The sequence below is a fragment of the Struthio camelus genome, chromosome 2 (assembly GCF_040807025.1).
Source record: "Struthio camelus isolate bStrCam1 chromosome 2, bStrCam1.hap1, whole genome shotgun sequence".
Classification (NCBI taxonomy): domain Eukaryota; kingdom Metazoa; phylum Chordata; class Aves; order Struthioniformes; family Struthionidae; genus Struthio; species Struthio camelus.
In genome coordinates, this window is record NC_090943.1 from 80,761,780 (window position 1) to 80,783,221 (window position 21,442).

Sequence of the window (21,442 nt, forward strand, 5' to 3'; positions counted from 1 at the left end):
GTGGTCTCTGAACAACTGAGAGTTTGCAGCAAGCATTGTTTTCAGGTGGGTAACCCTCATTATTACAGGAAAAACTAATATTTATAGTAACAGCAGAGTCCTGAAAACTGACAAGATTTGGTCACAAGCAAGAATTCTGTGCTCCAGCTGCATGTCTTTAAAAAGACTAGACTGGCTTCAGGTTGACAGAATAAACATTTATTGGCAGTTTCTGTTCAGTAATACACAAAGCTAACATCAACTTTAGACCACGCGATGTGAGGTCCAATACAAATGTGGTAAGATAGCTGATTGTGTGTCTCTGTCTCCTAAAAGAAAAAAACCACTCTAAAATGCATCCAGGCTTTCTTGGAAAAGGTGTTTGTTTCAGATTGCTTGAAAAAGAAAGCTGCAATTTAAGGTAGACCTTCAGCTTTAAAACTTAGCAGTGATATTCCTGGCATATATTTTCAAAGGTAACCGCTTATTTCTTGAGAGATTTTTTGGATGCTTAATTCAAGAAGGTTTTCTTTTGTAAGAAAGATGCATGTTTTTTTGAAATATATACTTATTTTTTGAAATATATTTCCCTTTTAGTGGGTTCATCCAGCACATCAGTTTGTCACCCAGAGTCAGAGTCAATTTCGAAAATACAGAGCCCTGGTAAAAATATGTATTTTCTTTCACTTCTGCCTTTCATAGAATTTGCTGCTGCTAAAAGCCAAATAACATAGTGTTTCGTATTAATTAAACCATGATCTGCTGGGCGTGTTACAACCTGTTTTTTAGTATTATTTCCTTAACAAAGCCATATAGGGTTTGGCAGCCCTTGTTAAGTTCCAGCGATCGCGTCGTTTATTAGGCGTTTGCTATATTGTTGTCAAGGTAATCCTAGTTTTTGTGTTTAAAAAAACAAACAGACAAATAAATGAAAACTCTCAGTTATTTTGTTAGTGATTTCTGAGTTACTTGATGTTATTTCCCTTTTTTCCCAAAAGGTCTCCTTGTTAGTGGTGGTAGAAATTGGTGTGTTTCCTCTCATCTGTGGCTGGTGGTTGGATATATGCTCTTTGGTAAGAATAGAAATAAAAATATCTTTTTAACAGTGCTTATATTTGAAGGAAAAAAGCTCTGATGAAAAGAGAATCGTTGATACGAGTTGGACAGCACGCTGCTTGTTTTTGTCATCATAGTGCTTCCAAAGAGAAGATTTTTTTTATTTTTTATTTTTTTAGGTACTCTTCAATGCTAATTTTGTCTTCCTTTATACAACCTAATAGAAATAAATGTGATATTTAAAAAAAAAAATAAGATCCTAATCCTTTTACTGCATTTACAAGACCACTGTGAGAATTAAGTTCTATGTGGTGGAACCAGTGTACTGAATAAGTTTCTTTATGTGACTGTTTTATGGAAAATGGTAAGCACTTGATATTTTAGCGTCGTATGATCTCTTTTATTTTGAAAAATTCATATTGTGCTTGCTTGGAATTGAGGAAAACAGTTGTGTATATTTTAACAAGTAAATAATATTTTTTTAAAGTGGTTAATTTTAAGTGGCAAAATTTGATTTCTTCTAGCTTTACTAGAATTATCATTTTACTTATAGGAATAAGTATTTGTTTGCACCACAGAACCACTTAGTTTGAACTGATTCATAAATAGTGGATGTTAATGTTCAAGTTGATTTTGGTTTTCTTTCTGTAAGTCACCTGGATAGGAAATTCATCTTTATTTGCTGTTCTTAGTGTAAATATTAATAAATACTCATTTTTCCCCTAATTAAACGCTATCCTTAAGTATTTGTGGGTTAGCATGAGGCAGACATTTAAATTAAATGCCAAGTGGCATATGTGAACTAGGGTAATTAAAATGAGTAACTTTGTTCATATTTATTTACTGCTTACATTCTAGGAAATGTTTGATGCCACTTTGAAAGACAGAGAATTGAGCTTTCAGTCTGCCCCAGGTACCACAATGTTTCTGCACTGGTTAGTTGGGATGGTTTACGTCTTCTATTTTGCATCCTTCATTCTCTTACTGAGAGAGGTAAGTTTGTAAGAATGAGATTGTTATGTGACGTAGTTATAGAAGATTCCGTGTTGAGCTGATCTTTCACAGCTGGGTATTGCTACTGCTGTGTTTGGTATGCATATTAGGTTTCAGTGTTATGTTGTATAAATGGCCATGCTGGTACTTACTGCAGTTGAAAATGATGATTTAGAGTAGTGCTTGAACATCCTTAGTTTACCAAGAGTCTTTTAACATAGTGCTGCTTTCCAGTGAATCTAAATGCGTTTCAGTTGTTGAACACTAGTTAATCTTTGAAAGTTAAGCTTTTAATTGGTTGTTGCTTTCTCTAGTCCTCCTTGGTAATGCTTTCCTTATTCTATTTTCTGCACCCTTTTTTGAACCTTGTTGTATCTTATACCCCTGTTATGTTTAAAGCGTTTTTATCTGTAGCAGTGTCCTGCAAAATGCAAAACAAGGAATGTAAAAATAATTTTTCTTCATAAATTGTTTTCTGCTTCCCACTTCAGGTGTTGAGACCTGGTGTCTTATGGTTTCTCAGGAATTTGAATGATCCAGACTTTAATCCTGTGCAGGAAATGATTCACCTTCCCATTTATAGACATCTCAGGAGGTTTATATTATCAGTGGTAAGGACTTCATCATATTTCTTTATGTGAACAAAAAAAAAAAATCTCACTGTCTTAGCTGCTGTATACACTACTGCATATTTAAGGGAAAAAAATCACCGTGAAGGTGGTCAGACACTGGGACAGACTGCCAAGAGGAGTTAAGAGAATCTCCATCCTTTCAAAACTCGCCTGGGTAAGGCTCTGAGCAACCTAATGTAGCTGGGCTTCTGTGAGCAGAAGATTATTGGGCTAGATCACCTCTAGAGAGCCTTTCCAACCTAAATTATTGCATGATATCCAGTCCTTATGCAAAAAAAATCAACTTTTTCTGAGTTCAGGCAAGAAATGTTCATTATTATGGATGTTTTAAGTTACTTAGCTTTGTTGCTAAGTCACTTAGTTATTGCAGTAAACATTCTGGGTCCGATTCAGCTAGAGTAGTGCAGAAGGGGTAGAATAGCTTTCTGGTATGTTTTGGTTTGGGTCTTGCCAGTTTAGCCAGTGGCATCTGCCAGCGTCCTGCTGTAGGATATTGGAAACAACAAAGTTTCAGTTATCTCCTTCAACTTGTTTGTCTGAAGTTTGCCTAGCAGGCAGTAAGGACAGTTTCTCACATGGGCTACTTTTGGCCTAAGTGTCATGTGAACTGTCAAGGCTGGTTAAACCAGAAACGTTGTTTGACATACTATGTTAATATTCCTGAAGTGCTTTGAGCAGTGAAAGCTCATCAGAAGGAAAGTAGAGCTGTTTGACATTAGTGAAACTGCCAGCTAGCCAGTCTGTGTTTATCCAGCCACAATCCTGTCTGGGGAGAGTGTTACGGAACCCGTCAGAGTTGTGTGGGAAAACTAGGTTTTGCTGGTTCTGCTATTCACAGACTAATTAAACTTCCTTGTTGCAGATTGTCTTTGGATCAATCGTATTGCTCATGCTTTGGCTTCCTATACGCATTATTAAGTATCTCCTGCCTAGCTTTCTTCCATATAATGTTATGCTCTACAGGTAGGCATTTTTCTTTTTCTACAAGATGTATTTTCAGTCTCCCTGTAAATAGGGAAAACTGTACTTGAATTCTTCCAGCATTAATTTGACATTATTTTTGGTATGTTATCTTATTCCTTTTCAATTAACCGACACTTTAGTGTCTGTTTTAGAAAAGTAAAGTAACAGAGCATGTGGATACATAGTACAATTTGCCAAATAAAAAGCTGCTAAGAAAATAAAAGGCATCTTGTATAGTTTCCATAGGGATAGCTTGTTTAATTTCTGTATGCCTTCAAAACAGCTTCCCCTTCAACTTTTTGTGAAGGAAGTCATTCTAACGTTTATTTTACATACTGATTCCTAGTGATCGCTGTTTCGATAATATATGATAGAAGAGAGTTTGTAACTGCAATCTTGTTTAGTGACAATATTATTATTCTGCTTCTAAATAACAATTGAAGTAGCAGTGATAGTATGACTTGCTCTTCCTTCTGCTTTCATCTGATGTGGGATATAATATTTCTCATCATTTTCTTAAGTTTCATGTGCGTCTGAATGCCAAAACGCTCATGAGCGCTTAACCAATGCTCAGAATAGCATATAAGGAAAAATGTTTGCAAAAACCTAGGAATTGTTTCTGTTGACATCCAATATAGCTTTTGTTGTGTTGCTGTTGATACAATCTACTGTAGCAGATTGCTATCGGAGTGTTCTTTGTGTTTGACTTCGTGCTCATCCCATTGTTTCTAGTGATGCTCCAGTAAGTGAACTTTCCCTAGAGCTCCTTTTACTTCAGGTTGTGCTTCCAGCTTTGCTAGAACAAGGACACACAAGACAGTGGTTGAAAGGTCTTGTACGAGCATGGACTGTTACTGCTGGATACTTGCTGTAAGTACAGAAAGCCAAAATCGACTGCAAGCCTTGTATTCAGCTTAGCCTTTTAACAAAACAACAAATCAAGAGATTTAGTTGAAGAGTAGTTTTAACAGCTGCTTTACGGATGTGTGATTAAAAAAAACTTTTATAGTGATTTCCTGTGGAAGAACCTTCTTCACAATAGTAATTGTAGCTCTGGACTAGTCTTTGACAAGAAATCCTTTTCTTATGCTGTTCCAGCATTTGCCTGGTAAAAATCCTATAAAAGGGTAAGAGTTTAAGTTCCTATTACACACGGAAGTGAAACAAAAAGTGTCAAGAGTGCATTTGTGTGTGTCATCTAAGTAAAATTCACATACGCATGTTACATTTCTTGCTTATAATATGCCAAAAGAATAAATTACTGGAGAAATGAGTTAGAACATCAAGCTGAAAAAAGTAATAAAATGAGGAATTTTAAAGTTCAGTCTTTAAAGAACAAAACAGTGTATTTGTACCCTAAAGTATAAAAGAACACAAACTGGGGTTCTTTAATTTAGATTGCCAGGCAGTTGTTTCACTTGAAATGATTTTTGAGTTCATACGTTGTTTGCCAAATTAGTCAAGAATTTTAAAAAAGTTTGGTTTTCTGAAAATTTTTTAAATTTAATTTGGAAGTGTATTGCCACTCTCCCATCGTGTCCTGCTCGTTGTGGGTCAGTCACGTAGGATTTTATAAGGATGAAGATTTATTCTTGGCTAAGTTACTTATCTAAGACTCCAAGAAAATAGAGAGGCTTTTTCTTCTTTTGCAACCCAAAATATTTTTTTTGACTTACCTTTACTGTCAGGCTTCCATTCTAAGAAGTTATCTTTGTAATCAGTCTGTCCCTGTTTTGATAGTATTTAAACATGATGGAAGAAGAGTAGTTCAGAGATGATTTTTAAAATGACTTTGCTTTTTCCACTGTTACAGTTGCTACGAGCAGTTGTAAAGCACTTTTACAGCATTTTTAGTTAAGCAAAGTTGAAAATCTTCTCTGCTTTTCTGAAAAAGCAAGCAGTGCTATGAAAATGCTGTCATTGTCTGGTGTTAGAATTTCTGCATCCATCTTGCTGCTGAGAAAAATTTTTGCTAAAGCAGAGAAAAATTAACTTTTACAAATTCCTATTGGTGTGCTTCTTCCTTTATCAGACGAAAATAAACATCTATTTGCCGAAGACATATGCAGGGAATGGGGAATAGAATGCTTCTTAAGTAGATTGGCTGGTCATGGGACTCATTTTAGCAGAAAGTTGTGAATAGTTTTTGAGTGACTTAGAATCTTCTTGAAAGATGGTGTCTTACTAAACTCTGTATTTGTGATACTGTGTCCTTAGCAATACAGTACTGTCCTTATACAGTTCAGGTTTGAACACGATTATTTCCAGTAGAGTTTAATATCAGTAAAATCGAAGCTGACGTTTGAGCTGCCTGCTTACACAAACTAAAATGTTGATGCAATTTTCCTTTTATATGTATATAACAGCATTAATACTAGATGTTGCTATAAAGCAGTTAAGCAGATCAGTGATTGTTATTCCTGGCTGCATTTCCACTGTTCTAATCTGCATCCACACTAGCATTTTTCCTCTGACTTCTGTGCTTAAAAAGACACTTAGTACGTTATCAGAAAATGGTTTATTTTACTTCAAGATTCTGCAAGTACTCCTGTATTCATTTTGTGCAACTTGTATTCATTCTGAATACATCTTTAATGTATCTGTATTACTGTAAGGCTCTCATTCGTATTAAACAACTGAACTGAATTTTGTTGACCATTACAGGGACCTCCATTCTTACCTGCTTGGTGACCAGGAAGAGAATGAAAACAATGCAAACCAGCAGCCTAACAACCAACATGCTCGCAATAACAATGCCATTCCAGTTGTGGGAGAAGGTCTGCATGCAGCCCATCAAGCCATACTTCAACAAGGAGGACCTGTGGGCTTCCAGCCTTATCGTAGGCCTTTAAAATTCCCGCTCAGGGTAGGTATATTTAATGTATTAAGATGAAAGTGAAAGAGGTTTGAAAAACGTGCAATTTATATGTAAGAGAGATTTGATGGCCTACAGTTCGTGAGAAATCAAGTGGTGTTTCACCTTATATTGTGTACTGTACAATTTACATATTGTTAGGAAGTATATTTCTAACTTATTCTCATATATTGCGTTTTTCAGCTAGTAACTTTTAGACCTGCAGTTACTTTTTTTTTTTTTTTTTTTTTTTAAATTAGATCCCATACATGCTGTGGTATGTTATTTGTAAGAAGTTCACGTCCTCTTTTTCTAACAATTAGTGAGGAGAGAAGTATATTAACCTCCCAGGAAACATATAATTCAGGACGATCTCTAACAAGGCATAGTTTTCTATTAGGTGTACTTTGGTCGTGTAGCTGGAGTTTCTCTTAAGCTTTTTTCCCTTATTATAAGATTAAATGGTGGACTTATGTTGTGTCTATATTAAACACAAAAAGGTGCAGATGTTTTAATACTTTAAAGTTCTAAATCCTTACAATAAGAAAGGACATGCTTGTTGGCAGATATTTAAGTTTCTAGAATAATAGGGCTCAACCTAGATGAATTTTTTTGTTGTTACCAGAACTCTGAATTAATCAAACGTAAATTTAGCAGAACTCACACTGTTTCAGGTATAGCACAAGAACTACAGTGGCCGCTGCCGTTTTAGCTCCCTAAAATGGGTCACCACAGGAGCATATGAACACGATATTGTTGCAGAGGAAACAGTGGGAGGAAGTAGCTCAGGAATGAAAAGACTGAGAGACAGAATGAATTTACCCCTCTCATAGAAGCTACTGCTACACCAGCTTAGTCATAGCAAGAAGGCAAAGCATGGTGTGACTCTGTGGCTTAGCATAAATATGCAGGTCTATTGAAAGGGATGTTCGCGTTCATCCTTCTACAGTAGCTGCTCCGTTCTCCCGTTTTTAGCATGAATGCCAGTGCTGCAACATTCATGTGATGAGCTGGGTCAGGAAGCTGATCCAGCTGAAAACTGATCTAGTATGCACAAGGCATTGGGTAGAGATACTTGGAAGTCTGGATAAAACTTGACTTTATTGTTAGAGAACATGTCATATTTATGATATTTTCAACTAGACTGAGTCAAGTTCGTATGAAGCTGCTGGGACGACAGACAGGTTAATTGAAGTTAATTCCCTGTTTGGCTGCCAAGGAGGCAATTAAAAGGCAATGTTATTTACTGTGAGCTGGCAATATATAAGATCTGTAATGTGGAGTTGCTGCTCTCCAGGAAGAGGTTTGTTAATGCAGAGACTCATTAAATCCTCCTTTCTGGATCTGCTGTTTTGTGGGTTATTTTATTTTGGTGGATAGCACTGGATAAGGACATGGACTGAAATAGCCTCCCCTTCTCAATTCCCCTCTCAGTTAAGCTATTGCAAAGTCAGAGCTTTCAGTAATTTTCAGGACTGGCCTTGAACTAGTGATACAAGCTAACCAGTTTCCTATTCAGCTATCAAAGACTTTGTTTTTCTGGTCTGCTCTCCTTTGCCTAGATGTTTTAGGTTGTTCTTTGGAGACTTCTACCAAAAGCAGAAATAAAAAAAAAAAAAAGAATCAAATGTACCTGAATTTCTTTCCATTGTTGTCATCAAGAAATACGATGACCACTTTGCCAACTCAGAGATGCAGTAGTAGCTCCCTGATGCGATGTTATGTCCCTAGTTCCATCTGTTTCCGTTATTAAATAAGGAATAATTCATCATTGTAGTTGCTTCAGATGTGATCCTGTGTGTGATGTTGACCTTGATTCTCCTTGGATAGGTTCACTTCATTAAAAATGTGTTTCCAGCCCAGACTTCCAGCAAGAAATAATACATTTAAAGGAGTTAAACGTAATAGAAATCAGCAGAGACTGAGCCATATGGAACCACCCCATATTTTAATTATTTTCTTACTTGGGATTTTAAGCATTTGGTGAGGGGACGGAGAAGACATTGTAAAGATCTGTGACCTCTTTTCTGCTTTCTTTAATATTTTTTATTTAATCAAGTTAAAACAACCTGGAAAAAGGAATTTTATATTCATTTTTTTTATTATGTACATATTTCCCACTGGAACTCACTGTGTCCATATGAGCTGAGCAGGGAATAAGAACTGATTTTTTTTAATGTTATTTCAGAGTTACAAATAAGCGTGTCAAACCATGGATATGTTTTTTCTTTTGTTTTTTTTTTTTTTTTAATTGAGTATACACTGTTAATCTCAGAGCTAATAAAAAGATTGGGCATATTTTTTTATTCCTCATAAAAGCCTATACAAATTATGGGTCTTCTGCCTCAGTTGCTGTGTATTTAATAGTACCTGATGGATTTTTTTTCTTTCGTTTATTTTTGTGTACTTTTTGAAGGCATATAATACGGTATCTTTAACATCTGACGTCAAGGCATTCTTCTGCTTAATTAACTGTTTTGTCTGAAAAGTACCACCCTTTATTGCCTGCTACTTAATTACTTCAGTCTTCCTGTAACTTTTGTGTTACGATAAACAGTGAGCAATTGTTTCAAATTTCTTTTCAGTGTGCCATTCATGATTTTTTTTTATGTCAATTTTATGTCGTATACTTTCCATCATTCTTTTCCAAGCTTAATCTGCTGTTTAAAATCTTACCTGCTTAATTGGAATACACTGTGGGTTGTCATGCTTGTTTTCATAATTGTCGGCTTTTCCATGGAATCTGAGCAGCTTTCTTCAGCTGCTCAGATTTTCCTTTTCCTTTACATGAGCAGTATCACCTCTCTGCTGTTGCATCATAGCTGTCTATAGATTATATTCTATGTTAATTTCTAGACTAGTTGCCCTGTAGGATCTGTGGACCTCTGTGGAATCTATTTAAAATAGTTTAGTTTTTTTTGTTTTGCTTTGTTTTTTCCAGCCTCCCATTCCTCTGGTGGCAAGGCACTTTCCTTCTCGAACTCCTGGGCAAATATCATTTTATCCTGGCAGTTCGTTATTTCTCAGTTTTATCAGGCAATCTAGACAATTATTCCAGTTCATCCCTTTTGTAAACAAAGGTTCTGATGCCTGAACCTCCTCCCAAAATCTCTCTAGAACAAATGCTGATGTATAAAATCAGTTTAATTTTCCTGCTATTGCCTTGTCTTCCTTGAGCCATCCTTTTATAAGCCTTAATTTTCAGCAAAGCCTGCAAACTCTGGCAAGCTTTTTTCTGAGAATTTTTAGTTGTTATTGTTCTATTTACCGAACATTGTTGAAAAAGACTTCTTTAGAAAAATAAATTTTACTGTTATTTTTTTTCACGGCCGTTATAGCTTATTTCTAAAGTTTTTGCGAGGGGGTGGAGTTATCTTATTATAGTTTAGGATTTCACTTACCAGAATTTGTCCATTTTCTGTTTTTTTCTCTTGTGGATTTATTTTCACCTTTTGCAAAATGTCGTCTTCTGGTAGCCATTTTTATTCTGCTGTTTACTGTGACAGATTTTGGGTGACATTTAATAAATCTTGTGATGGGTGGTGTGTGTTTGTGCCAAACCTTCACTTTCATATATTTAAACACATGGCCTGTGAGCATTTTTCCTTCTGTCTACTTCGTTCTACTTGCTTGTAATACATTTCCTCATTTTTAAGTACTTCCCATTTTTGAAATGATATTACTGTGGTGAATTTTTGAGGGGGAAGGGCTGTCCTTGCGAGAGCTTTGAGTCTTCATACGTTGCACTCACCACAAGAGTGGTTCTTTGATGGCAGTGATTAGCCACTTGTGTGTGTTTTTAGGACCAAGTCAAGACTTGTTCTTCCTTTTGTAGGTTCTTAGATTTGCTGGTCCAAGAAGCATCAGCAGTGTTTAAAAACTTTACATCAGCTTTAGTCCCTGGCATGATACCTAATTGCATTATGGTAATTTGAATTCTCCAGTTAGTGTTAGTTTTCTGCCCTTGCCAGCTTTCTGATGTCCTTTAGCATGGTACAGGTCACTGTTGTCATCATAAATTAGTACTCAGTAGAGTAAGTAGCCCTATTACTGCTACTGTTCCTATTAGGCATGGAATTTCAATCCTTAGGGTGGAATTTCTTGCTAATACAACTTGCTTATTCACCTTCTTTGGTGCTAAGCTTTTCTTAACGTGTAGCATGTCTTTCTGCTAGTGCAGCCCGCTCCATCGCTCCTACAAATTCTGTTTTGTAGTATGAGTGCTCCTCTGGCTATCTTCATTCCATCAAGTTTCTCACATGCCTGCTGTGTCAGCGCTCTTCCTCACCCGTACGCTTCTTTCATACATCTTAACAAGAAGGTTTTTAGGCTTCTAAATACGTGTGGTGTAGATACGGTTGCTTATTCTTGTGTGTTCTCTTCAAATAGCCTTTAATTATTCAGAGTGCTCTTTGCCGCTTCCTTCTGGAATTTTGTCAGGTTTTGTTCTAAAGATGCAAGCCTTTAATGACTTCCCTCTGTCCTCCTCCCTGAAGATACAGCGTCATCTGTAAGGGATGTCTACCTGTTTTCTGTTTTGGCTTCTGTGGAGCCTATGTTTCTTATACAGGCTCCATATATTCCAAAAATTTTCGCAGTTTCTAGTGAATCTAAACCTTTCTTTACACTATTTTAACAGCTGCACATTGCGACCTATCTGTCTGATCCTGCAGTTGTCACTGGGAGCATTTCAGAGTTAGTATTTAATCATCATTAGTTCTATCTCCTCCTCCTTCTTGTGTTTGTTCCCACGTGGATCGTCACCACTGGCTTCTCCCCATCGTTCCCTACGTGACTATTTAGACAGCTTTGGTCCCAGGCAAGTCACACCATGTGCTCCTCACAATTGAGAAAAATTTCTACCTGCAGTCTAGCTGTCTGCTACTCTGGCTTTTGTCTTTCTATCATTTTGGATCCCTTCCCCTAACGAGGGTATTTTCGGTGCAAAAGGGTGTGTGGCTATCACCTGGTAAGTACCTGGCTATTGCGGAATCATCCATCTTCACCCAGGCTGATGCCTAACCAACCGTAAGATTTTCCTTCCTTTAGGCCGTGCTGGAGATGCTAGCTTGGAGGTGAGACTGATCTGCACTGTCCCAAAAAGTCTCATCCAAGAAACTGTTACAGATTTAGGTTTCTCTCGGGAGTCTGTTACGATATAGTGTTAGTTTTCCTCTAGTAAGCATATTTGTTATGCAGTTTGGGTAAGTAGTGAAGCTAAACTTCATATCATGTGGTACTCGGAGTACTTAAAGCTGTCAAATAATGAGAATACTTTGAACAGCTGGAAACCTGACCAAGGAGCCATCAAGTTTAAGCTCAGCTGCTGGTCACATAGACCTGAGGGCAAATGTAAGAACTTTCTCAGCAAGGTTTTCCTTATTATAAAATCATTATATTTCTTATATGACTTGCAGAATTAGAACCATTTCAGGATTAATTGAAAGCCATTGTGTTGGTCAGTGCAGCGATAGAGATTATTTTTTAATGTCAAGGAACCAAGAACTTTGTTTTTTCTGGATTCAAATGTTAGTTTTTATTATTATGATAACTGAGGGAAAACTCTTAAAAGAAATCCACAACATTTTTTAGACATTCCGCATGTACTGTGGCTATCTTATGTGGTGATTTATGTATACAATGAAACACCAGTTGGTATTTGAGCAGAAAACCATACAAATGTTCTGTCTTTAGCTGCCTTGTATTCTGCTTTCTAGGATGATACATCTTTTTGTATGTCTTATGGCTTTGGTTAAGTAACTCCGTCCTGTTCCTCTTTTTTTTCCCCCCTCCCTCTTTCAGATATTTCTTCTGATTGTTTTCATGTGCATAACATTACTGATTGCTAGTCTTATCTGCCTTACATTGCCAGGTAAGTCTGTTACTGTAGAACTATAATTAAAAGAACAGACATGCTCTACAATAATAGGTGGTTTAAAGTATTATCTTGGTATTTTAAGAAGAAAATATGGAAAAGTAGTGTTTCATGTTTAAGGAAACAGCTTCATAATGTAGCCTAAAGTAGCCTAAACTGTAAATGAGAGAGAGAACCTTTATCAAAGCTGGAGATAATACCTGTACCAAAATTACAGCTCAGAAGAGAAGAAATTGACATTTGCTTTGTTTTGTTGTAGATTTTTTTCCTTAAGGGGAGGGCCCCAAGTTTTGAAGCAATCTCTGTAGCAGTATTGAGAGAAAGAGAATTAGTAATCTTGCACCTGCTTTGCTGTTTGAAGACGGAAAATACATAGGTTATTACCAGATCTTCTACATTGTATCTTCTTTAATTGACTACTTCTGAAATGGTCCATCATAGCAGGTCACTAGAGCCTTTCTAGCATAGCCTTTAGGTGTGATACAGTGTTGATATACGTGCCAGTCTCCCCATATGCATGACCCAGTACCTTAACTGAAGCAAAAGCACTTTGTAATTGCTTTTCAATTAATGGCAACAAATTAATGCATGTCAACTTGTTCGAACACAGTTGGCTGAGGAATCCTAAAATCTAGCAGCTGTAGGACCAGGTCATTTTTATCACTTTTTTTTTTTTTTAAAGCGCTCCTTAAGTCAATAATGTATTGAGGTCTGAGTTCTGAACCTTGTGATAGCTTTAATATTATAGACAAATAATTGCACAATAATTTTATTGAATAGGAACACTGTATTTAAAAAATTAAATACAGCAAGTGAGTAGGAGAGCTTCAGAAACCCCATCAGTAAGTCTTAAAGCATTATATGAGGCAGTGAAATTACTCAAGCATAGCCCTTAAGATTTAAGTTCGCACTTATGTGCTAATCTGTGATTGCCTTTGAGGTTTTGAAGATTAATGTTTAGGCTCTAAATAGTGTAGCGATCAGTGTTTTGCTTTGTTGTAGTTTAGATCACATTATTGTAGTGTAATGAAATAATCTACATGCATATTGGCATTATTTGCATAACTTTATTTAGAGCCTCACGCATTCATGCCTTATATGGGCATAGTACCAAAATTGCTATTTTATGTTGAGTGTTATTTGCACCTTAATAACCAACGATAAATTTTATCAATGTTTTTATGGGCATCCTTCCTTAATACATCAAAAACCATTACTCTATTTAACAGTGTTTGTGTTTTCAGTATTTGCTGGTCGATGGTTAATGTCATTTTGGACGGGGACCGCCAAAATCCACGAGTTGTACACGGCTGCTTGTGGTCTTTACGTCTGTTGGCTAAGTATTCGAGCGGTAACAGTGCTGGTTGCCTGGATGCCACAGGGTCGTAGGGTGATTTTTCAGAAGGTCAAAGAATGGTCTCTCATGGTGAGTTTTGAGAGAGATTTTTAATAAAGTATCCAAAAAAAACTAAGAAGACGGGTTGTTACTTTTTCTTTTCAGATTTTATCCTGTAATGTATATTGCATTTTCCTTTTCAGCCCATCTTGAAGTTTGAACAACATATGTTTCTATTCCATAGACTAACTGTTCTTTTGGAAACCATTTAGCAGAATATTAAGCAATCAGTGTAAATAAGCTTGTGTGCATATTTTTATATACATGAATGTTTTTCTCTGTTCCTTTAAAAGTGAATATGTTGCATTTTATTATCCCATACATTATGTGGTCTCAAATCTATTGACGTTTTCATATACACCTGGAAACTTAACTGTTATTTGGTTAGTAACTTGACATTACCAAATAAACTAATAAAGCTGACAGATGGTGATAAATTTAATGTCTCTGAAAAGTAGTTTGCGTGTTTTTGAAAAGATCTTTGTGATGTGTGAGATCTGTGTTGTTCAAACGAATGTTTTTAAAGAAAAAAAATCTTTTTTATTATCATAAGTTCAAATTTTCACCATGACAGTAAATTTATCCCACCCTTTTATCTAGGTTTTGGTTCTGAGGGTTTCTATAGTGGGTTGTTTTTTTTTTTTTTTTGGCTAAATAAAGTAATTTTAAGTATCCATAGCATAAATGGTACCTTGTGAAGGACATGCTTGCAATAGCTTTTTATGAGACTATTACAGACAGAAGAGCAGTGTATGCATGTATTCCATATTTTATTCTTTCCTGAATATCTCATTCTCCATTTTCACTTTAGAAATCTTAAGCTTGCCTAGAGGAAACGCAGAGCTTAATTATAATACTTGTCCTTTGTCCCTGTCATGTTATTAGATTATACTACTTTTGTATCAGATTTTTGGTTAATGAATTCGAACTAAAAGAATTCTAGAATGAAGCAGGATTCAGGCATAATACCTTAACTGAGTCTTTTGTTCAAGCCAGAAATACTCCATAATGAGTAGATTTAAAAGGTTTGAGTTTAACTCGGGGGGGAAAAAAAAAAAGGAGTTTTGGAAAGATTTTTCTGTAATTTTGCAACATACGAAAAAAAATTCAGTGTAAGGTTCAATTAGGTAAGTCATGCTTTTGGGGGCAGGGAGTGGAATAGGACCCAGTCTTGAAAACTTGGATTGCAAAGCTGGTATGTAATGAAAATTATTTTTAGGGGTAGATATATGAGTGGAAGATCTGGGTAGGTTTTTTTTTTTTCCAGCTATATGTATTTGCATGCTTTAATTTGCATTTTTAAGTTTAAACAAAAAAATCGTCTGATAAATATGTTAATTACGTGTCTTGGGGTTTTTTGAAGATAATGAAGACACTGATAGTGGCTGTGCTGCTAGCTGGTGTGGTTCCACTTTTGCTTGGTCTTCTATTTGAACTGGTAATCGTTGCACCTTTGAGAGTTCCTCTGGATCAGACACCTCTCTTCTATCCTTGGCAGGTCAGTTGCTCAGTGGTTGGTATGTCAGGCTTTCCAATGCTCTTGTTCTGCTGTTGATGCATTCCTTTATATAGGAGTAAGACAGTTGCAGGAGTTATGGTTTCTCGTTGATTCAGGGCCTCAGAGCATTTCCTGTAGGTATGTTTCCATGTAGTAAAGGCGATCTGGATGTGGATATTATTAAACCCAAAGGGTATGCTTAATAATCTACGTGTGAAGAGCTGAACTCTCCCATAACCTCAGAGGATCTTTGTATTTCACTAATCAGATACAGAGGGGTTTTCAGTAGCTTAATTTTCAAATTATGTACAGAAGTTAGTGTAGCTATATGTATGCATGCATGCACATGAATAGCTTCTCCGGAAATCTTTCTGTCTACAGTTTGGCAGCAGCAGGTTTGATTGTTGTTTTTTCCCAGATGATACACACGAGGAATGAAGTTTGATATGCTTTAGGATCATTCTGGTTTAAGCTGAGATGTCAAATCATTAATACAAGATTTTGAGGTAGTAATATTTGGCTTTACTTGTTAACAGAGTCTCGAAGGTTAAGATTTAAGGGAGTGCAAGTGTTTCCCCCCCTGTTTTGGTGGAGGAAATGAAGGTAGTGCAGATTGAATGACAGATGCTTGTCTCATCCTACTCTTAATCTTGAAAGCTTTTAACTCGCACTTTAATTGAGGGAACTCAAAAGACCTAGAAAGCATATTACCAAATAACAAGAAAACGTTCAAAAACGCTCAATTTCTAAGCTGTATACGAACAAGCTTTTATTTACTTTAAGTATTCGAATATGTGACGGTCTTATACAAAGAAAAATTTGTCCACTAATTAGTTTCTTAATGTGTGTATTCTTAATGTGTGTATTCTTTAGAGGTGTTAGTTCTTAAGTAAATTACTAGTAAGTCAGGACATCGTATCACTGCGGTGGTGGAAGGTAGTGATTTTCACATCTTTTTGGAAAAAATTTGTAATGCCGGGGGTTACCTGCAAAATTTTAATTTGTCCATGTTAATTCTATAGAAGTTTGAAATTAAATAGAATGGAGGGGTTTATTTTCGTGTGGTAGAGGTTCCTAAAAATATCAGATTAGAGCTCAGGTTTGTTCTAAATTAACAAGGGAGTTATTGAAGTGGAGAATAATTTCCATTTGTCACAAAAGGGAATCTTGAGTTCTAGAAAGGTTACATGCTTTAGCAAACATACAAGGTACTTTGAAACAACATTAACACCTTTTTTGTAATAATTGTTTAAATTTTTGAGCATGGATATTAACAAAGACTGTCTTTTAAAATAATTTAATTAAAAGAAAATATGCTTTCCCAGCAGTGTAATTAAGTTGATTAAACAACAGATGTCTTGTTCTGTCTTTTTTTTTAAAATCCCATGCTGTAATGATTGCACTATATGTTAGAGTAAACTTTTCACTGGATTGTATGACATCCTCCTGTAAACAGCACTGTCGTGCTTTGTTTAGCAGTGCTGACATCAGGTAGATTTTTTTTTTGAACAGTTTAAAATGTAAAAGGGAAAAAAGGCAAGAAAAAATCCTGTTTTCTGACTTGTGTGAGCATCTTCATATTGTTTTTTTTTTTTGGTTGGTTGGTTGGTTCTTTTAGGAATTGAAATAGCTTATTTCTGCTTACATGTTACCAATGTTAGTTAATTTGTAGCAGAATACTAGTCTGTTGCTGTAAGTGTAATGTTTTTGTTTTATTTTTGCCTTTGGTTTAATATTATTAGCTGGTGTTTATGGTTCCAGGCAGCTGAGTACTTTACGAATATCAGTTAAGCTTGAGAGCACCCTCTCTTTTTAAGAATTTCCTAAAGATGCCTCTTCTTTTGAACAGTTCCCCTTGTAAATAGAAAAATTACTTTCCTACGTTATTCATTTCTGAGTAAAACTAATAAATTGCTCTAAAAAGTTTGTTATCAAAATATGTAAAAAGTTGATAATATTAACTGTTTTTACAAAACTAGGACTGGGCTCTTGGAGTTCTGCATGCCAAAATAATTGCTGCCATAACTCTGATGGGTCCCCAGTGGTGGCTGAAAACTGTTATTGAACAGGTAAGAAAAATTATCCGTGTGAATTATCTGTATAAAGCGTTTCTAATGCTTTCAAAAAACATTCATAGAAAATGGAATTTCTGTTGTAGTATTAACATAACTAGTCTCTGAAAATTCTTTTCAATTGTATGACCCAATCCATTAAGCTACATTTAACAGTAGAACAAAAATAAACCTCAAATTCTGAGCCGTCTTTACAGCTGGGTACAGCCAAGCTGTGGGACAGAGACCGTTCTCCGGCTATATGTGCCAGCCATTTCAAGTCGGTCTTTTTTCCGTGATTAGTCTAGACATGTTGAGACCTCTCAGCTCCTGGTAGCAGTTGCAGAAACTCAAGAATTGTAGAGTCTTTGTCTTCAGCCACAGACCCGCATAGAGGAGCTCTGGTCTGCCTAGCCACGGGTGTGTGAGAATACTTTAGATCCTCCTATTTTTTGCAAGTGTTACCAAATTAAATAGGTTTACTCTACCAGCATCCGCAGAATCCTCTTTCAACCAGTCTTCAGCAGCTTAGCAGAACACCGTAATCCCGTGTCACCAACAAAACTGTCATCCGCAGCTCTATTTAATGATCTTTCAGGGACCCTCTTGTACTCCTGCTGCCAAATCCCAACACTGTTCTAGACTATGTTCTCCTCAGCGCTACTGACATGATTTTCTGGACCCTAATGACATAGAACAGTACAGAAAGAATTTCCTCCTCAGACTGTGGCCATTGTGGTTTTCATCAAGTTAGGAGTTCCCTTTGCCTCTGATGAGGAAAGTTGTGTAAAACCTTGTAAGGACTCCTGTGAGCACAAAGCATGCCTCTTGATTGATCCTTTCTACTTCTAACTTGTTCTTCGTAGGTATATGCAAATGGGATTCGTAACATTGATTTACACTTCATAATTCGTAAACTGGCGGCACCTGTAATCTCTGTTCTGTTACTTTCCCTGTGTGTACCTTACATCATAGCCTCTGGTGTTGTACCTTTATTAGGTATGTAAACATTTGGAATACTTGTTTCTTGTCTCATGGTGTAAAGTAATGTAAATGTATTTGTGTAAATCAAACTTGAAGTTCTAGGTTATTAGAAAGAGACACTATTCTGCCACCAATTTAAATGCTTAATTATTGCTGTTTTTTCTTAAAGTTTGGGGATGAGAAATACAATACATTCTTCTGACTGGATGTCTAATAAATTAAAGTGCAGAATTAAAAAAGAAATTATGGGATAGAATAATATCTTGCAGCAGAAATGTAGGTATCTAATTAGAGTTTGGGAAAGAGATGTTTGGCTAGTTTCTTCAGATACTCAGCCTTTAACTTTTTTCTTTCTTTAAGAGGTATATTGAGCTGAGGATTTTTTTTTTTTGACTTGTCAAACTTCAAAGGAAGCTTAGAACAGGTGAAAATACTAGTTTTGGTTTGAGGTTTTCATTCAGTATTAAAATATTTCCATTCTATTTAAAATAAAATGTGAATTGTAAGCATAGAGCTTTTATAGATTTTCCTGTCTCCTCATTATGGAATGAAATAAAAATTGGTATTAATTGCAGTTTTATCAGAAGCAGGACAAGTGTGCTGTGTTATCAACAAAAGGCAAACTGTTGATATTTTGATATTAACAGGATGTTCAGTAAGTTCTGTTTTATTCTCTAACCTCTCACTTGAATGCAGACTCTGTAGTATCCACTTTTTCTGACATGAGGTATAGAGAAGTCGATAAGCAAGCAGAGCTCATATGCACTGTGAATTTTCACTGTGTTAATGGAAATCTTTGAAGTCTTTGAAATTTAGTGCTTAAGATAGAGAGGAAAAAAAAACAGCTGTCATGTTAGATCTGAGATGTATAAATATATGATCTTATTGCCCTGCTACTGAAGTTTCAGTATAATAGAAAGTGGAAGAAGGGGTAGAAGCAGAAATGCATGTGTTATCTTCAGCGTTGTTAGCTTATATGAGGGTCCTATCCTGTTTTGCAGGCGTTACTGCTGAGATGCAAAACCTAGTTCAGCGTCGGATTTACCCTTTTCTGCTCATGGTGGTGGTTTTGATGGGAATCCTTTCCTTCCAAGTCCGCCAGTTCAAGCGCCTTTATGAGCATATTAAAAATGACAAGTGAGTATATAGTATGTTTTTTTAAATTATTTTTCCACTGTAAATCATGGTAACAGAGTCAGGTTGAGTGAATCCAGATGTTCTAGAAACTTAGCACTAGAAGGGGATATCAGAAGTTTTCTAGAGAAATGACTATTGGAGGCAGATCTGAACTGTCTATGGCAAATGTTTGTTTTGCCTGTTTTTCAGGTAGATAAGCACAGGGACAGACTGTCTTTATAAATGGAAGACTTTTCATTATGTCTGACTGAAATCTCTACCACAAATGGCTCTGGTTACACTTTTGTCTCTCCTTCTGCAGCCTTGAAGGACAAGTGAATATAATAACATTTTACACATTTGAAAGTAAACTTTTGTATCGATCTGCTGCTTATAAAACCATATCTTCAACTTTTTCTGCATAATTGTTTTCTGATTTTTTTTTTTTTTTGGTACTGTTTTAAGTCTATTGCGAAAAGAAAAAAAGTTCAATTGAATGGATATATTTTGTCTTCACCAAATTCTTGACCTTCTTTTTTGTTTGTTTTCTGTAATTATTGATCTGTATTTTTCAGATCAACTTCCAGATAAAAGTGTTAATTTTCCCAGTGTTTTTCTGGTTATGATGATTAAGGCTGTTTTTTGTTGTTCTTATTACCTATATTCCCTAGTCCTTTAAAACAATGCCTTTTCTTCTCGAAGTTGATCCTGCTTCACCTTGTCCCAAAGGATGCTGGAGTACATAAGACTGAATCTTTTAGATTTGAATGCAGCTATCTGTTTAAAATATTCAAAAAAACTTTTTTCCCCTTCTTCTGGGAAAATTCATTTTTAAAAGTCTTAAACTACTCTCTTCTATGCCTCTGTATTTATTCTTTGTTTTTTTAATGCGCCTAATTATCTTAAAAATTTTTTCCGAAGTTGAAGACAACAAGACATTAGATGTTTCAGATTTTTCAGCAAACGTATATTGTTTGCTCGCTTAATCGGTTAAGTACAGGAACTAAGATTTCTATCACATTTCTCCTAATATATTCATCGGACCTTTTTATTACTGCTTTTTATGCCCTTTCCTACTTAGTGTGTTGTGCAGTTCCACTATTGTGGGGTTTATTTGGAAACGTTGGTGTTAGACCCCAGTTGCTAGTATTCGTAGGAATAAGTGGTTCTGTGTTATATTCATATCCTGAATTACCCTAGAACAGCTTTTCTTTTCACTGCCTAAAAGGAGTCCAATCTCAAGCCCAAAATTGACTGCTTTGATTCTTCCTTGTGCCTGCCTTCAATGTTAGAAGGGTATTGATGCATTAAAAGGTGTGTTTGGTGCAAATACGGAAATTTGTAGAATCTAGAAGTAAGAGTTATGACTAAAATTAAAACCTAAGCAGCCCCAATTGATGTTTTATCACCTTTTATTCTATCAGTTAGTTTAAATACTGTTCCTCACCTGCCTTTGTAACATGTTCTGTAGTATTTGGCGTGCTGTAGTAAACATGGCTGTTGTTTATTTTTGCAAGTGGGTTCTGAGCTAAATGTTAGTATCTGTAAGGTAGAACGTGGCTTGAATTGCAACTTGCATTAATATTTCAATTCTTTTGATGTGAACTATGGCATGTAAACTATAAACACAAAGCTGTAAAAATATCTGTAAGTGAAAATTACTTTGATATTAAATGAAATTATTATTTAAGAGAGTATTGTAACTCTACAAGGATGTTTATCCTTGTAGAAAAGAAGTTTGTATGTTACAACTTAATGGTCAGATTGCAGTGAGCAAGTAAACATAGACATGCTACCCAGTGGAGATTTATAGTCTAAAAAGTATGCTTAGTGCTTTCCTGTAACAGATCTCAAAAGTTTATGCGAGTTTTGTGACGTTCACAGTGTACCAAAGTATATAACGGTTGTTTGGTTATGGTAAAGCGGGAAAAGGAGTGGTGGTGAAGACTTTTCTAAAGGAAATAGTAGGTTTCAGATGAAGAATTCATAGCAGTATCTGACGCTTCTACAGAAGTGCTTTGGTTTACTTGAAAAAGCAGTTAAAT

The 21,442-nt window shown here is 35.8% G+C and overlaps 1 protein-coding gene across 8 annotated transcripts in view; it reads left to right on the plus strand.

The window, feature by feature from the left end:
* MARCHF6 (membrane associated ring-CH-type finger 6) overlaps positions 1-21,442 on the plus strand; it is a 56,777-nt gene that overhangs the window by 33,735 nt on the left and 1,600 nt on the right. For 4 of the 8 annotated variants that reach the window (XM_068931408.1, XM_068931407.1, XM_009665170.2 and 1 more), the window contains exons 13-25: positions 796-864; positions 978-1,052; positions 1,894-2,028; positions 2,520-2,639; positions 3,523-3,623; positions 4,356-4,493; positions 6,288-6,489; positions 12,280-12,349; positions 13,582-13,778; positions 15,112-15,246; positions 17,226-17,315; positions 18,164-18,296; positions 19,283-19,418. In XM_068931408.1, coding sequence (XP_068787509.1) covers positions 796-864; positions 978-1,052; positions 1,894-2,028; positions 2,520-2,639; positions 3,523-3,623; positions 4,356-4,493; positions 6,288-6,489; positions 12,280-12,349; positions 13,582-13,778; positions 15,112-15,246; positions 17,226-17,315; positions 18,164-18,296; positions 19,283-19,418 — 1,601 coding nt within the window. The remainder of the gene's footprint in view (positions 1-795; positions 865-977; positions 1,053-1,893; positions 2,029-2,519; positions 2,640-3,522; positions 3,624-4,355; positions 4,494-6,287; positions 6,490-12,279; positions 12,350-13,581; positions 13,779-15,111; positions 15,247-17,225; positions 17,316-18,163; positions 18,297-19,282; positions 19,419-21,442) is intronic. The other 4 variants (XM_068931411.1, XM_068931410.1, XM_068931412.1 and 1 more) reach the window with 1 other exon arrangement.